At 44.7% G+C, this 16,958-nt stretch overlaps 1 protein-coding gene across 1 annotated transcript in view; it reads right to left on the bottom strand.

The window, feature by feature from the left end:
* The window catches only part of USP42 (ubiquitin specific peptidase 42), a 43,156-nt gene extending 27,924 nt beyond the window's left edge, over positions 1 to 15,232 (bottom strand). The window contains exons 1-3 of the mRNA XM_027527493.1: positions 15,099 to 15,232; positions 10,771 to 11,020; positions 8,545 to 8,745 (exon numbers count right to left, since the gene is read on the bottom strand). Coding sequence (XP_027383294.1) covers positions 8,545 to 8,745; positions 10,771 to 11,011 — 442 coding nt within the window. The 5' untranslated portion in view covers positions 11,012 to 11,020; positions 15,099 to 15,232. The remainder of the gene's footprint in view (positions 1 to 8,544; positions 8,746 to 10,770; positions 11,021 to 15,098) is intronic.
* Positions 15,233 to 16,958: the final 1,726 nt, after the last annotated feature.

Genomic DNA, 16,958 nt, shown 5'->3' on the forward strand with positions numbered 1-16,958 from the left:
AATACGGCAAGAAAAGGGAAAAAAGGATACAGATCAGTAAAAAGTAATTAAAAATGCCCCTATTTACACATGGCATGATTCTCTAGATAGAAAAATACAAGGACTCCACCAAAAAAAAAAAAAAAAAAAGCCTAGAACTGTTAAGTGAAGTCAGCAAAGTCAGTATATAAAAATTTACAAAAATGAAATGTATTTTTATATGCCAGCAATAAACACATGAACACCAAAATTAAAAATATAACGATGCCTCTGATTCCTCAAAAAATAAAAGAATTAGATGTATAACTAACAAAACAAAATATGCTGATAACTATGCAACACTGCCTATCAAGTGGGCCTTAGAAAGCATCACTACGAACAAAGCTAGTGGAGGTGATGGAATTCCAGTTGAGCTATTTCAAATCCTGAAAGATGATGCTGTGAAAGTGCTGCACTCAATACGCCAGCAAATTTGGAAAACTCAGCAGTGGGCACAGGACTGGAAAAGGTCAGTTTTCATTCCAATCCCAAAGAAAGGCAATGCCAAAGAATGCTCAAACGACCGCACAATTGCACTCATCTCACACACTAGTAAAGTAATGCTCAAAATTCTCCAAGCCAGGCTTCAGCAATATGTGAACCATGAACTTCCTGACGTTCAAGCTGGTTTTAGAAAAGGCAGAGGAACCAGAGATCAAATTGCCAACATCCACTGGATCATGGAAAAAGCAAGAAAGTTCCAGAAAAACATCTATTTCTGCTTTATTGACTATGCCAAAGCCTTTGACTGTGTGGATCACAATAAACTGTGGAAAATTCTTCTATGGATGGGAATACCAGACCACCTGATCTGCCTCTTGACAAATTTGTATGCAGGTCAGGAAGCAACAGTTAGAACTGGACGTGGAACAATAGACTGGTTCCAAATAGGAAAAGGAGTTCATCAAGCCTGTATATTGTCACCCTGCTTATTTAACTTCTATGCAGAGTACATTATGAGAAACGCTGGACTGGAAGAAACACAAGCTGGAATCCAGATTGCTGGGAGAAATATCAATAACCTCAGATATGCAGATGATACCACCCTTATGGCAGAAAGTGAAGAGGAACTAAAAAGCCTCTTGATGAAAGTGAAAGTGGAGAGTGAAAAAGTTGGCTTAAAGCTCAACATTCAGAAAACAAAGGTCATGGCATCCGGTCCCTTCACTTCATGGGAAATAGATGGGGAAAGAGTGGAAACAGTGTCAGACTTTATTTTTCTGGGCTCCAAAATCACTGCAGATGGTGACTGCAGCTATGAAAGTAAAAGGCGCTTACTCCTTGGAAGGAAAGTTATGACCAACCTAGATAGCATATTGAAAAGCAGAGACATTACTTTGCCAACAAAGGTCTGTCTAGTCAAGGCTATGGTTTTTCCTGTGGTCATGTATGGATGTGAGAGTCAGACTGTGAAGAAGGCTAAGCGCCGAAGAATTGATGCTTTTGAACTGTGGTGTTGGAGAAGACTCTTCAGAGTCCCTTGGACTGCAAGGAGATCCAACCAGTCCATTCTGAAGGAGATCAGCCCTGGGATTTCTTTGGAAGGAATGACGCTAAAGCTGAAACTCCAGTACTTTGGGGCCACCTCATGCGAAGAGTTGACTCACTGGAAAAGATTCTGATGCTGGGAGGGATTGGGGGCAGGAGGAGAAGGGGATGACAGAGGATGAGATGGCTGGATGGCATCACTGACTCGATGGACGTGAGTCTGAGTGAACTCCGGGAGTTGGTGATGGACAGGGAGGCCTGGTGTGCTGCGATTCATGGGGTCGCAAAGAGTCGGACACGACTGAGTGACTGATCGCTAATGCAACACTGATTAACACTGATTAACTAAGTAACACAGTGTTACTTAGAGATCTAAATAAATGGAGAGACACTCCACATCCACAGATTGGAAATGTCAGCACAATAAAGATGTCAATTCTCCCCAAACTGAGATATAGGTTTAAAAAAATTCCTATCAAAATCCCAGTAAGTTATTTTGTAAATACAATCAAGATTATTGAATAATTTATATAGATAAACAAGGGAACTAGAACAGAGAAAAACAATTTTGAAAAAGAGTAAGTGGATGGAATCACTCTATCTGATGTCAAGATTTACTGCACAGCCACAATAACAAAAGACCATACTGAGGGTCAGATACTAACAACAGAACAGGGGGCCCAGAGACAGACCCACACCCAAGTGACTTCACAAAAGTATGAAAGCTCTTCAGTGAAGGAAAGCTAGCCTTCTCAACAAACGGTGGTAGAGCAACTGAACGTCCACAAACATACAAACAAAAGAACAAACTGAAATAAAAAGGATCATATATTTAAACGTAAAATATAAAACTATAAAACTTTTCACAAAAAAAAAAAAAAAAAAAAAAACGGGAAAACCTTTAGGGTCAAGGGCTATGCAAAGAGATCTTATACTCGACAGCAAAAACACAATCCATAAAAGGAAAAACTCACCTTCACCAATATTTAAACCTTTTGTTCTGTGACAGATCCTGCTAAGGGTAAGGGGATAAAAAGACAAGCTTCAAACTGGCAGGAAATGTTGGAAATACATACCCAGAAGACCTACTATCTAGAATACACAAAGAAGAAAACAATAAGATAAGAACAAAAGAACACAACTGAAAACGAACAAAAGACACAGAAAGACATCTCACCAAAGAGGATATACAGATGATAAACACACGGAGAGGAGTTCAAGACCTTGAGGCATTAAGGAAATCCGAATTCAAACCACAATGAGATATCATTGTATGCATAATTAAAGTATGGCTAAAATGAAAAACAGTGACTACATCAAATGTTGGCAGCAATGAAGAGCAATTGGAACTCTTCATACATTGATGGCAGAAATGCAAAATGGTCAGCCGTCTAAGAAACAAGTAGGCAATTCCTTATAAAACCAAATATGCAACTACCTCGTGACCCAGCAACAGCAGTCTGGGCACTTATTCCAGAGAAATAAAGACTTGTGATCACACATATGCTCTACACAGTAATGTTTACAGCAGCTCTATTCATAATATCCAAAACTAGAAACAACGCAGACGTCCTTTAGTGGACGAATGGTTAAACAAATTGTGGTTCATCCATACCGTGGAGTACGACTCAGCAACAAAAAGGAACAAATTACTGATGTACACAACAAAGTGAAGAAATATACAAAGACGTAGGCTTAAGTGAAGGAGCCAATTCCCTATTACATAACTCAATAGATGCAACATTCTTGAAATAACAAAGTAACATAACTGAAAACCAGTGGTTGCCAGGGATTAAGGAGGATGTAGGGCCTTGAGGGAAGTGGGCTTGGCTATAAAAGGGAAACATTTCCTTAGGAACAGCAATGTTCCATACCTTGACTGTATCAGTATTAATATCCTGGTTGCAAGACTGAACTGCAGTTTCACCACTCGGGGAAACTGGGAAAAGGTACACAAGATGTCTCTGTGTGATTTCTTACAACTGTATGGAAATCCAAACTTACCTCAAAATAAAAAGCTTAACTTCAAAAAAGGCAAAATAAAGACATTTTGGACCAAAAATAAAAAACAAAGCAAAAATTAGCAAAAATAGTTAAGAGAATTCCTCCAGGCATAAGAAAATTCCAGATGGTACCTGGATCTACACAGAGGAATTAAAAACAGCGGAAATGGTAAGAGTAAGAAAATATAAAAGATTTGTAAAGAAACCTCAACAAACCTCTTAAAACTTTCAACTTTTATTTAAAGCAAAATAACACAACATACTATGTGGTAACAAGATAAGCAAAAATAAAATGTATGACCACAGTAGCACAAATGCCTAGGGAGAGCTCACGAAAGTACACTGTCATACAGTCCTTACAAAACATGAGGAATGGAATTGTATTTTAAAGGAAGCTGCGATAACTTAAAGATATATGTTAAACCCTAAAGCAACCACTATAAAGAGAAAACAAAGTTGAGAAGATACGCCAATAAAGCAGAGGAAATATCACATAATCACTCATTCCAAAGAAGGCAGAAACAGATGAAAAAGGGAGCAAAGAATACAGGACAAACAGAAGACAAATAGCAAGATGGGAAATAAAAAACCCAATCATATCAATACTCTCATTAAATATAAATGATTTACACTCTAAAATAAAAGGTAGAGACTGTAAGACTGGATTAAAAAATAAGAACTATAGGCTATTTATAAGAATTTTATTCCATGTATTTTATTTCAATGTATCTCTCTCAAAATTTGACAGAACAAGTAGACAGAAAAGCAGTAAGGACATAAAAGACTATCAACTAACAACATTATCAACTAACTAAACATAATCAGCATTTACAGAAACTCCAACCAGTGCAGAATACACATCCTTATTAAGTACACAAGGAATATTTAACAAACTAAACCACATTCTAGTGCATAAAACAAGTCTCAAGTTTCAAAGGATTCAAACAATAAAAATATCTTCTCTGACCACAATGGAATTAAATTAGTAATCAGTAGCAGGACAATTTCTGAAAAATCCCCAAACATCTGGCAACTGAATGACATGCCTCTAAGCAATCACATGGGTAACCAATCAGGTAACTGTATTAAAAAATAATAATAATAAATACAAAATTAAGGAGCTCGCAAACTTGTAGGATACGAGATCAATAAACAAGAGTCAGTTGCATTTCTACGTTCTAGCAATAAACAATCAAAACTGGAAGGTCAAAATATATATTATCATTTATAATAGTTTTCAAAAATATGAAATACTTGGCAATAAATCGGATTTTAAGATGTGCACACTATACTTGTATACTGAAAGCTACGCAGCAGTGTAAGAAAAGCCAAAGGGAACCTGAATAAACAGAGATGCGCACCGTGCTTGTGGGTCAGAAGACAACACTGTTCAGATGCTGCACATCTCAAACTGATGTACAGATTCAACACAATCCCAGGCAAACTCTCGGGAGGCTTTTTTGTAGAAATTGACAAACCGATTTCAAAGTTAATTTGGAAATGCAAAAGACCAAGAATGGCCAAAACAGCTTTGAAAAAGGAGAGCAAAGTTGGAAAAGCTACCTAGTTTCGAAACTTTTAAATACACAGTAACCAGACACTGCTGTTCTCAGGCTGTGGGGCAACTTAGCCCGAGGGCCCTCGAGCTGTGTTCGGCAACGAGAAGCCACCTCATGAGAAGCACCCGCACCCCAAGAGACAGCAGTCACCACTCGCTGCAAAGAGAGAAAGCTGGTGCAGCAATGAAGACCCAGTGCAGTCAAAAATGCAAATAATAAATAAAAGAAAGAATCTGTTTAAAAGACACTGTGTTATGGAGTCAAGACAGAAGTGGATCAGTATAACAAAACAGGTCAGAAACAGATCCATATGGATACAATCAATCGATTTTTGACAAAGGTACAAAAAGAATTCAGTGGAGAAAGGACCATCTTTTGAAAAAACAGCGTTGGAACAACTGGATATCCATATTGAAAAACATGAACTCTACACCACAGACAAAAATTAACTCAGAATGGATCACTGACCTAAACATAAAAACCAAAAGCATAAGACTGCTAAAAAAAAAAAAAATAGAGGAAATCTTTGCGACCTTTGGTTAGGCAAAGATTTCTTACATACAACACTGAGCACACAACCAACAAAAAAAGAAAAACGCTGAAGTAAATAAAACATGTTATTTGAAAGACAGTGTGAAGAGACTATTTTCTCCAGTTTGAGAAATAGCATTTGCAAATCATGTACTGGATAAAGGACTTCTATCCAGAATATATAAAGAACTCTCAAAATTCAACAAGAAGAGAATTACCCAATTTTAAATCAGGCCAAAGACAGGAGCAAACACTTGGGCAAGGCAAACACACAGCTGCTGAAGAACCATATAGAGGGATGTTCAACACCATTATTCACTACAGAAATGCAAATTCAAACCACGGTAAGAGACTATCACACTACACACCTGTTAAGAGTTGCTAAGATCAGAAAGACTGACCACACCAAGGATCAGGGAAGATGTTGCGCAAATGAAACTCATTCACTGCTGCTGCTAAGTTGCTTCAGTCGTGTCCAACTCTGTGGGACCCCATAGACGGCAGCCCACCAGGCTCCCCGGTCCCTGGGATTCTCCAGGCAAGAACACTGAAGTGGGTTGCCATTTCCTTCTCCAATGCATGAAAGTGAAAAGTGAAAGGGAAGTCGCTCAGTTTTGTCTGACTCTTTGCGACCCCATGGACTGCAGCCCACCAGGCTCCTCCATCCATGGGATTTTTCAGGCAAGAGTGCTGGAGTGGGGTGCCATTGCCTTCTCCGCATTCACTGCTAGTGGGAATGTAAAATCTCATAATCCACTTCCCAGTTTGTAAGTATCTTAAAGTCAAGCGTACCCATATTATGGGACCAAACCATTCCTCTCCTAGATGCTTACTCGCAAGAAATGAACACACGTCCTTATGAAAACCTCCCAGCAGCTTCACTTGTGATGGCCCCGCAAGGGAAATAACCCAAAGGTCCGTCAACAGGTGAATGGAGAAACAAACTGGGGTCCGTTAATCCATACAATGGAATACTACTCAGCAATAAAAAGTGACTACCGATACAAGCAGCAACACAGGATGATACTGAAATAACTGCTGAGTGAAAAAAGCCAGGCGTTATAAACAAAAATACTGTGCAATCCCCCATATATGACATTCTAGGAAATACAAACTCATCTGCAGTAAAACAGAAAGCCCATCAGTGGCTGCATGGCCTGGAAGGGATGCGGGGCAGGAAGGGCTGGAAGGACTGATTTCAAAGCCACACTGAGACTTTCAGGGGCGATGAAAGAGTTCATTATTGTGGCAGTCGCTTCATGGGCGCGCACAAACGTCAAGATGCATCGGACTGTGTATTTTAAGTATATGCAGTTTATTGTTCATTGATAACGAGGGAAAACTACCGATGGCCTGTAAAGGACGGGCACCTGACTCTGGAACCCCAGGCAGCTGCATCTTTGTCTCCATCCCTCTCTCTCGAGGTCCAGGTGCCAGTGCGGGACTCTCATTCACACCCCCGTTTTATTAAGTGCAAAAATGATCAGAAAGCTGTCTGTGTTATGTCAATTATTATATATTAACATAATGATCAACTATGGACTGGGAAAAGGAAAAAATGAGGGCAAAGAGACCTTCGTTCTGTAATCTGAACCCCATGGAGAGCAAACACCTCTTGGTGGTCGACAGTCTCAGTGATTTTCCTTTGGTTACTTTAAAATTTTCTGTACTTTCCAAATTCTTTACACAGCCATTATTTTGCTCTTTGCGGGGGAAAAAGTTTTAGAAGAATGCGTCTAAATTCTCCATCAAGTAAAGGACTATTCGGGAATTTCCTCGTGGTTCAGCTGTTAGGACTCAGCACTTTCACTCCCAAGAGCCCGGGTTCAATCCCTGGTGGGAGAACTAAGATCCCACAAGCCACACACACAAAAAAGTAAAGAACTACTCAGAAAGAAATTAAGGGCTTTTTTTTTTCACCCCAATAATGAAGGCCTGGCACCTGAATATTCACATACACATTAATGTAGACCAAAGAACAGGGAGTTTTATTTATAAAAGATGAAGGGCGTTTATAATACTACATGTACAAGTTCAAAACCTCAACAAAAACGGATACATTCTAAATTCTGAATTGCACTAGTTGACCACTGAGTTGACTCTCCCCCAGTTAAAGTAAAACATGCTCTTTGAAAGACATAACATGCTTTTAAAGACGTTACATGTTTTAACGAATTTTCTGCCCTCTAGGTTGGAAACTGAGCTCACACACCAAAGGGAAAGTCCTGCACAAATTTCCAGGCATTAGGAGCTGTGACCAGAGGCTCCTCTTATGCCTGCTGCTAAGTCGCTTCAGTCGTGTCTGACTCTGTGCGACCCCACAGACGGCAGCCCACCAGGCTCCCCCGTCCCTGGGATTCTCCAGGCAAGAACACTGGAGTGGGTTGCCATTTCCTTCTCCAATGCATGAAAGTGAAAAGTGAAAGGGAAGTTGCTCAGTCGTTTCCGACCCTCAGCGACCCCATGGACTGCAGCCCACCAGACTCCTCCATCCATGGCATTTTCCAGGCAAGAGTACTGGAGTGGAGTGCCATTGCCTTCTCCGGCCTCTTATGCCTAAAGCCTGTAAATGAATCAAGCCTTCGACACAGGATGGACGCCAGGAGAGGCAGGACTCAACTCTTCTTGTCCCAAGCTGTTGGCAGTAGATATTTATGGCACGATTTTTAGCAAGTGTAGAAAGTCAGCAGTGTATTCAGAAACGCCAAATGCCGAAAAAAAAACACGTTTCTTTTTAAATAATTCCACAGACTAAATTACACGCAAAATGTTTTTCATGCAACCCGAATGCAAACCTTTGAGTCTTCCTCTGTGGTTTCTAAAAGAAACCAACTTAGTGATGACCAAATTCTTGACTTAATTCTTCACTTTCATTTCAGAGAAAAAAATGCAAGTAGGTTAGCATACCCCATCACCACACGCGTAGCGTGACACAGGACACTTACATGTCTTGGAGTGCTCGTGTGATAGCATGTAGTTGGCGAGAGGCGGCGTGTAAGTTAGACACTGCAGTGCTGCGTTTGCAAAACAGGTATTGCCCAAGTTCTGGAGCCCAGCTCCTACTCTGTGAGTCTGCTGCCACTTAAGACAGATCTTCTCAGATGGGAAGAGAACTTTTTGTGGAGGAGCAATGCCATCACCTAGGGCTAGAAAAATAAACATTTAAAACGGAAGCTTTGTACATTTCTCAAGCTAAATAAATAACAACAAGTCACACCTGAATCTGACCAAGATTCTTATGACCAGCTAACCAGAAACGCAGGGGAGAAAGGGACATTTTAAAAGAAAGCCCAGAATGCGGGAAATTCTAAACGATTGGGTTTTTCTGATAAATAAATTTCAAGGACAACAGTGTGTGCGTGGGAGGCGGGACAGTATTTAACACATTTTAAAAAACGTAAAAAAAGACTTTCACCAAATGCAAAGGGTAGACCTTGTTTGGAAGTTGGTTTCAATGACCAACCGTTAAAAACCATTCTATGACGACCGGGGACATCTTAATATTGACTGGACTTTTCACAGGAAAACATTCTAATTTTCAGAAAAGAATGATTTAGATAAACACATTAAAATATTTACAGATGAAATAGAAATTCTTAGATTTGCTTTAAACGGTTGGGAAGTGAGGAGAGGAGTTAAGTGGGTGGAGGTATGAGTGGCCAGGAGTCGATAAACAACGCTGACTGAAGGGCGCCTGAGAGTTCATTACAGTTATCCTCTTTTATGTCTACTTAAATCAACACCACCACAGCAGCAAGGGCAGGGAAGGCGACGCGGTGACACCTGCGGCGGGCGCGGACCACCCGGCCCGCCAGTGCCGCCGCCCTCCCGTCTCACCGAGTCCTCACTCGCTGACGGTCAGTCTCGATTCTAGAGGCTGGTAGTGACATCATCCCAGCTTTACCAGAAAGGAAGTGGGATTTCAGGCACCAGGGTAACATACTCGTAAAGATACTACACGAACAATTTTAAAAAATACTTTTAAGGCTCAAATGGCGAATTGACAACTATGCTAATAAAACTCAGGTGCAGCTCAAACACAACTTATTTAGGAGAGGCCAAAATCATCCACAGCCAGAGCGCTCCTTCAGAAGTCTGCCGGTTCCTCAGTGCCACCAAAGACCAAGACGCACGCTAGATGGTTCTCGGCCTGCAGCAGCGATACTGAGCATTTCAAGCACGCAAAAAGGCAGGCTTCAGCTTCGGGAAGAAGGGAGAGCCAAATTAGGAACAGAGACATGAGCCTTGAAAACGTGTGGCAAGGGCCCCAAAAAAGGGCTGGGTGGGGCGACACCAAGTCAGTCCTGAGGGAGAGAGGGGCCCCAGCAAGGCGAGAGGAGGCTGGGTCTGCGAGAAGATGTCCTGTGGCAGAGTCCTGCTTATAAAGGTCTCTAAACCTCTCTGGACACCAGTCAGGAAAACTGTTCTGTGAGACAAAGTCCCCACCAAACACCTTCAGCAAATCGCACCCCCCAGCCCACATCACAGCATCACATGTACCAAGAGGACTCAAACAATCCGAGGGCCAAGCCATCCTCCGTGAACAATGTCCTGAATGGGAATCAATCTTTTCTTACAACTTCAAAGCTATCAAATCCCCAAGTTTTAGGAGTGCCAGCTAAAGTGTCCACATCTTACTTATCTGGATGAGTTTTAACACATGTAACCACATTTATATGGTTTGATACATAATGTAATATTTACGTGATCTGCTCTCTTTCAAAGAGCTTTATGACTACAGATGACTTTAACTGGGAAAAAAAACAAAGGAAAAATTGAAAATAATGTTGGGCAGAGCACACTTGTCAAAAGTCAACTGTTTTTAAATTTTTAAGAGGCAGACATTTACTTAGGGCACGGTAGTTAATTGACAAGTTAACAAAACGCTTGTCCATCTCGATTCTCACCAGAATAAAGTTTATCCTTCAAAAAATTAGGATAATTAAAGAAATTAATAGTAACTAAAAATAATCTTACCCTGTTATGATACGTATGTTAATCATGAAGCAGAAGCAGAGGAAAATGAAGCCCGTCAAATAACGTAACTCTGCTGGCCACTCAGGTGGCAATAATTTATCTTGCAAAATAAGCCCCTCTCTGAAACTACCAACTTATGGACAGTATTTATACAGGAGTTTCCTGTGGTGATTCCGTCTTTTAAAAAGTAATACCTTGATCCTTTTGTGGTGATGGTTTTGATTTTTCAGGTACAGATGAACTTGAATAAACTACAGCACCAGGTACTGGTCCTAAAGAAAGTGTGTGATTTGAAACATCATTTAACGAAGACACAGCACCCCAGCTGGCAGAACCTGCATCCATGTCTCCAGGTGAGACAGCCTCAGAACTGCCAGGCTGGTTCTGATAGGTTGATGGGTCTGAAGATTCAGAAGCTTTGTCAACTATGGTCATTGTTCAACTCTGTAAAACACAAAAAGCATACATTTGCTTCATAAGGTCAAGAAAAGTAATCTACTTATTCTACCATTAAATCTTTGAAAATAATTAAAAGCAGTTCGGCTAACTTTCCAATCAATCACTCCAATATAAAAGCAACAGTATCTTTTTAGCTCTGTAGTAATTTTCTTGGGGTATTTACCACTGTGCTAATCTGCAGATGCCAACAATTTTTCATCATAACATCAACAGTGAAGTATTTGATTAGATCGTGTCATTCTATTTCATGCCCTCTGAAAATCTAATATTTTGATTTACAATCAAGTACCTCAATTTCCAATTCTCTACATTCACGAAGTATCTTTTTCTCTCTTTTGCTTAAACCTAGAATGTGAAATGCACTAATACTTTTGGCTCAATTTTCAATTCATATAGAATTCCTCAGGGAAAAGGCTCAACTAGCTGAAAAGAAAACCTAACTTTAAGCTTCAAGTTCAAAATGACATTGTTTGAACTATATTACTTTTTTAAAAAAATATAAGAAAAAAAATATAGGAAGTCTCACTTTTGAAACATATTTTCTGAAGAGGCTCATTTATTTGGTATACATGACTTTTTAAAATGAAGCCCATTAAGGCATTTCTGACATCAAACGGGAAAACAAACACGTTATAAAAGTACTTCACTATAATTTTCTCTCTGAACCCTACTAAAATCTTAGGACCACCGTTAATTGAGCACTTTACCTGCTGGGCATTGTGTTAGTCACTAACTTAATATTTGTAAGGACCTACGAGAGACTGGACAGAATCCACCGGGCCTACGAAATGGGGCAACCCTAACCCAAACTAGTCACCTCTGGGCACAGGCACCAGGCTCCACATTCCTGGCTGGGCTTCCTTCGGGCTCCACCAAGGCCCAGAGCACAGCCCTCCAGGAATGCCCCAAGACTGCCCAGCGGCGGCCAACCCAAGCAGGCCACTGCCTTGCAGGTGACCCTCCAGGTGAGCCTCGCCCCCTCACAGCTCCCCGACCCCTGCACCCGCTCTGCCAGCCCCAGAAGCCTCCCCAGGAAGCCTCCCCAGGCACGTGTGGCCCTCTCCTAGCTGCTGGCTCCCGCTCTGCACGGGCTGGTCTTCCCCCAGGTCTCTCCCACCCTGCCACCTCCAGCCAGTGAACACTCCCTCGCTCCCTTTGGAAGGCATTTCCTCCGGGACACTTGCCTGGACAGCCCCCTCCCCTAAGACTCGCTGAGAACCCCTCCTGGAAGCTCCCCAGCACGGAGGGGGGGGCACCCCTGCTGGTTTCTGGGGGAGCCTGCCCTGCTCCTCTCCCTCATGTTCCTGTTTGTACACCCTGACCTGGCACAGGGAAAGCTCTCCCCACACGTGCTGAACAGACGAATGAGCGGTGAAGAGAGAATGGAACCAGTGTCTCCTCTTAGCACCGGGCTGCAGGTGACTGATTAGTATCTCATTTAATCCTTAAGGACTCTGACGTAGAATTAAAACTTGTTTCAAAAAATATTCAAAACGGTGAAATAAATCCCATGCATATGACACTTTAACAAATGTTATGATGCACTGTCTACTCACAACAAGGGTTTTTTTTAAGCTTTGATTTTGTTGTGATTTTACATGAAAGCAAGATTATCACCTCTCTAAAAAGTACAACCTTAAAGAAAAAATTTGGGGATCTTCCGTAGAAATAGAAAAGATGTTAATTAGATCTTAACAAAAAGAAAAACTGAATTGAAGTGTTAAGTCAATATAAGTAAAATACAGTACAGGATCCTTACTCAGGAAGAAAGCCGGAGCAACATTATCCAAATAAAAATTACACTTTCCTCATATGACAGTCAAAAGAAACTACAAAACAAGAAGCAAGACTAAGAAAACAAGAGAGGAAGGAGTAGAGCAGGAAGAAAAGGAAGAAGCAAATTAACCTAGGCTTATTTACAATAATGTTAAAGAGCAAAAACCTTGATTTTCTGGGGTGAACATCCCTTTCAGGACAATCATTCACTAATGACCTAATAAAACCATTTTACTTGCTGCAGTTGCCTTTTTCTTGGGTGGGGGGAACAACTCTTAAAAAAAAAAAAAGGTAAAACATACAACTCAGTCATTGACAACCAAATAGCATTATAACTTGGGAAAACCCAAACCATCCATTCTCCTTCATTATATGTATTCAGCCAATGAATTCTTACCCTGAAACCATCAGGCATTAAACTGAATTCCATCTGCTACGGAGAAACCTTTCTGGAAGCCAAACTATGCTGTGTAGGATTCAGATATTATGTGTTCTTTACTCTCAGTAAAGCTTTTAAACATTACTACTATAATCTCAGGACTTTTAAGCAACTACTTCAATGAACAGTTTAAACTTCTCTCAACATCTTCTGATGACAGATAAAAAAAATTACAAAAGCATGTTTGAAAAAAATTGGGTAACAAGAATCAAGGTTGGATGGTGTGTGGAGGAATGAGACAAGGTGACTTCACAAGTGTTTCCTTTGAGTGTAACTCGCTCTAAGTACAATGTTTTACTCGGAAGTCTTAAAATGCTGTCCCTCCTATGGTATGTCTTCTCCCTTGTGGTGACTAGAGGATAGAATATATGTTACTTTTTCATTTTTAGAAAAATAAGCATCTCTCTAAACATTATGGCTCTCCTCATACATTGTGGTAATAATATCAACACATGCAAAAAGAAACTGTTACATTCTGCTTTTAATATATTGACAATGTAATCCACCTTCTAGCTGTATTTCCATTTTCAAACATATACTTTAAAAAGACAACCTGTATTTTAATTACTTGTAAATAAACACATCGACTATCTTTAAACTTCTATAAACTAAACTCCGTAGACTTAATTCAATGACACAGAAAAGAAAGTGAAACTGGCTCTAAATACAAACAAGTGAGACAGATGATTCATTATCACCAATCCATTTTGAATGAATAAATACAGTCAAAAGAGGAGAATGGTGTTTCAAATATACAAGTTAAGATTTGAGACTCCACTAACACGTGGAAGAAGCTAAAACAGTGGGGCTCACTTTGAAAAACAGGTGCTAACTAAAGAGTTTCTCAACCAGTTTTCCTGTTATTTGAGTGTTATTTAACCAACCAACGTGCTTTTCCCATCAACAAGTCAGCCCTCCTTATAGGCCTCCCGGAAAATAAAAGAGCTATTCACCAAAAACGATCTCGAGTGCATTCATCATAAAGCGAGGTTAAAGTACTAAGACCGTAAAAACTTCGGGTTCCGCCAAATCTTCTCAAACATCTGACTGCCCTCTCCCGCCACCCCCTCTCCAGGTAAGCTGGCTCTTCCTGCCCCGAAGATAAAAGACTAGGACCCCGGCACACGCGCTTTTGGGGAGGGAAGGGGACCGCGACGCCGGGCCGGCCCCCTCCTCTCCCCGCGAGTGGGTGCCTGCTCCGCCCGGCGGCCGGCGTGCGCAACTCGGGACGCCCGGCGGGGACCCGGCCAGGTGGCCGGCCCCGCGAGGGCGGAGCGGACCGGCGCTGGCGCGGTGGGCCGACCCGGTGGGAAAGTTTGTCTCTCTAAGGGGCCAGGGAGGCGAGCCCGGGGCTCCGGGGGGCGCTCGGGGCGGAGGGAGGGGGGCGGGAGGTGGCAGCCACGCGGGGTGGGGGGGGCTCCGCGGCCGGCGCCCGGCACACGCCCACCCGGGACAGACCGGTGCCGGCCCGGCCACCCCGGACCCGGCCCACGGCCTGAGGGGGCGGGCTGGGCCGGGCGGGGGCGCCGGGAGGGCAGTGTCCATGGCAACCGGGGGGCAGCCCGGCCTCCCCCGCGCAGCCCGGCTCCCGCGGCGCCGCGGCCGCCGCCCCCCTCCCCGGCGGGCCTGGCCCCGGCCGGCCGGCGGCGGCGGCGCTGCCACCCGCGCGGCGGGGTCCCGGGCGGCCCGGCCCGCTGCGGAGCGGGGCCGGCGGGCGAGGGGCCGCGCCAGCCCCCCGGCGGGCCGCGCCGGCTGAGAGGCGGCCCGGCCGGCGGCGGCCGGGGCGAGCCGGGCGATCCGCGGGCCCCACGCCGGCCGGCGGCGGGCGGGGAGGAGGCGGGAGCTTACCTGACCCGGCTCGGCGCTCGCTCCATCCCCCTCGGCCGCCGCCGCCGCCGCCGCCGCACACAGCCCAGCCGCCCGGCGGGGGACAATGACGTGCCTCCATCCGGGCACCGCCGCCGCCGCCTCCGGGTCAGCGCCGCGCCCGCAGCGCCCCGCCGGGCCGCCAGGGGGCGCGCCAAGGCCGCGCCCCGCACGCGCCGCCGCCGCCGCCGCCCAGGGGCCGTCGCACAAGAGGCGCGGCGCGCAGCTAACGGGCCGGGCGGGCGTGGGAGGGGCCGTCGCCCAAAGCGCCGCGGGCGCGGGCTGGCGCGCGCGTCACTGGAGCGCCGGGGCGGCCGCGGGAGCGACGCGCTGATTGGCGGCGCCGGGCTGCGCGCGCGGCGCGGGTGCGCTGAGGTCCTTCCCCAGCGGCTGCAGGGCGGGAGGTGAGGCCCGAGAGCGCCCCCCGCCTCAGCCCGGCGTGTGCCCTGTCTGGCCCGCGCCGGGGGGACGCGACCACGCGGGGACACCTGGGTTCCCCCCACCCTAAAACGGCAGGGCTCCGGGAGAGATTCTCCTCAGCCTAGCGACCCGGCATTTAAGGACGCAGGAGCCAGCGGGGGACCTTCGGACTTCTCCAGCCGTGTTCCTGCAAGCGGAGAATTTTCCACCCGGGCTCCAGAAGAGGCAGACCCCCAACCACCACCCCGGCCCGACCCATCCCGCCACGGGATCATCTCAGCTCCGAGCCGAGCGCCTTCTGTGGGGGCAGCTAGACCGGCTCTTGTTCCTGAGGGCCAGATCCAGCCGCTTATTGGATGTCTCCACCGCGAGGCCGAGCAGAGAACAGAATTGATTGTGGCATCTGCCTTCCACCACCACCAGCCTGCTCCTCCCCGTGTGGTTCCCTGCTTTGATGAGCAGACGCGGCCCTCTACTGCACTAACTTGAGTGCTTCCTCTGTCTCTCTCCTTCTCCCGACCCTACTACATCAAGTCACTTCCACCTGAACCTACCCAGGGGGACTCTCGTCCCTTCCTAGCCTGGCCGCTCGCTTCCTTCCAGTCACTCTGCTGTCCACTTTCAACCTTCACACTTGTGGCCCGGATCCTCTTTTTAAAAAAACACAGGTCAGATGTCGCTCCCTTCCTAAGAGCCTTTAGCTACTTTCTTGACCCACAGAAAAGTCTGCTCTTCCTGGCACGGAAGGCCTCCAGTTCCCTTTGCTCTTAGGGCCCAGCCGAAACTGCCTACAAACATCCCGCTCCATGCCTCTTCTTCCATTAGCGCCCCTCCCCCACCCCCGCCCTTCAGAATCTTACTGCTCCCCCTATATCTAAGTAGCTCTAATTTTACTGTTAAGAAAGAAGTCACTCAAGTGATCAGCTGTGCATTTGGAATCAGAACACTGAAGTTTGAGGAAACAAGAAAGGAAAAAGTGAATTTCAAGCCTCCAAAATTCAGGACCCACTTTGGGGATTAAAGATCTTTCTGGTGGCTCAGACGGTAAAGAATCCGCCTGCAATGCCGGAGACCCGGGTTCGATCCCTGTTTGGGAAGATCCCCTGGAGAAAGAAATGGCAACCCACTCCAGTATTCTTGCGTGGAAAATCCCATGGACGGAGGAGCCTGCTGGGCTACAGTCTAATGGGTTGCAAAGAGCCGGAGAGGATTGAGCAACTTTACTTGGGGATTAACACCACAATTTACTTCCTGATGAAGAATGCTTATGAAATTTCACCTGCATGGTCCTGGCAACACTATTAAGAGATTTGTAAGAACAGACCAGCCATAGGGATGGAGCCAGTAATTTGCTTGCCTTTTCCAGATGACTTTCAGGTGATTAAATACAGAAGGAAAAGGAATTAAGGAGTCAAGTGCCTG

Source organism: Bos indicus x Bos taurus, chromosome 25, assembly GCF_003369695.1.
Source record: "Bos indicus x Bos taurus breed Angus x Brahman F1 hybrid chromosome 25, Bos_hybrid_MaternalHap_v2.0, whole genome shotgun sequence".
NCBI lineage: Eukaryota > Metazoa > Chordata > Mammalia > Artiodactyla > Bovidae > Bos > Bos indicus x Bos taurus.